Raw genomic sequence first — 1376 nt, forward strand, 5'->3', positions numbered from 1 at the left:
TGAGAATGGTGGGTGGAAACAAGACTCTGGGTTACACTTACGGTCTTTGTCCTTGACCTTTTAAATCCTTGGAAAGGATCAAGTCTTGAGGCAGATGAGGGATGGAACCATTCAAGACATAGTATATCATTTGGATTTGGGAATCAGAAAAAAAAAAACCCTCTAATGCACCTATTTTCTCTTATTTCTTTCTACAGATAATATCTTCTAAGAAATGGCTACTTCCAATCATTCCTTTGTGACTGAATTTATCCTTGAGGGGTTAACAAAATGCCCAGAGCTTCAATTTCCACTTTTCCTACTATTCCTTGGAGTGTATGTGGTCACAGTGGTGGGGAACCTGGGCATGATCCTCTTAATTGCTATCAGTTCTCAACTTCACTCTCCAATGTATTATTTTCTTGGTCATTTGTCATTCATTGATCTCTGTTACTCCTCTGTCATTACGCCAAAAATGCTGGTGAACTTTGTGTCAGAGAAGAACATTATCTCCTTTCTGGCGTGCATGACTCAGCTTTATTCTTCCTTATTTTTGTAATTGCAGAAGGCTACCTTCTGACCGCCATGGCGTATGACCGTTATGTAGCCATCTGTAGCCCACTGCTTTACAATGTTATCATGTCCCATAGGGTCTGCTCCATAATTATGGCTGTGGTATATTCACTGGGTTTGTTTGGGGCTACTGTCCATACTACCCACATGTCAGTGTTGTCCTTCTGTGGGTCTCATGTTGTCAGTCATTATTTTTGTGATATTCTCCCCTTATTGACTCTCTCTTGTTCCAGCACCCACATCAATGAGACATTGTTGTTTATTATTGGAGGAGTTAATACCTTAGCACCTACACTGGCTGTATTCATCTCTTATGCTTTCATTCTTTCCAGCATCCTCCGTATTCGCTCTGCTGAGGGACGGTCCAAAGCCTTTGGCACTTGTAGCTCCCATATCATGGCTGTGGGGATCTTTTTTGGGTCTATCACATTCATGTATTTCAAGCCCCCTTCTAGCAATACTATGGAAGAGGAGAAGGTGTCCTCAGTGTTCTACACCACTGTGATCCCCATGCTGAATCCCATGATCTACAGCCTGAGGAATAAAGATGTGAAGAATGCACTGAGAAAGGTGGTTGGGGGAAGGTAGTCATGCTGACAAAGGGCATTCTCAGAGGGAGCAAGAGAAAAATGAACCAGATGAAAAGTGGTCATGGGCTCCATCTAATTTCTCTCTTCCAGTGGTAAAATTTACCATTATTTACAAAACAAACATTTTATACTTGAGAATAATTGAAGCATTTTTAGAGATGATTAAACAATACAATTTTTTGTAGTCAATTTAATCCTTGGAGATTTTGTGTGTATTAGAGGAACAAAATTTGA

General features: G+C 40.5%; 1 protein-coding gene across 1 annotated transcript; it reads left to right on the top strand.

Moving 5' to 3' along the window:
• Positions 1–214: 214 nt before the first annotated feature.
• On the top strand, positions 215–1140 carry LOC112671501 (olfactory receptor 8D2). Its single transcript, XM_025465773.1, is given in 2 exon segments — positions 215–515; positions 518–1140. Coding segments are annotated over 2 exon segments (924 nt in total).
• The last annotated feature ends 236 nt before the right edge of the window (positions 1141–1376 follow it).

This window comes from Canis lupus, chromosome 5, assembly GCF_003254725.2.
Source record: "Canis lupus dingo isolate Sandy chromosome 5, ASM325472v2, whole genome shotgun sequence".
Taxonomy (NCBI): domain Eukaryota; kingdom Metazoa; phylum Chordata; class Mammalia; order Carnivora; family Canidae; genus Canis; species Canis lupus.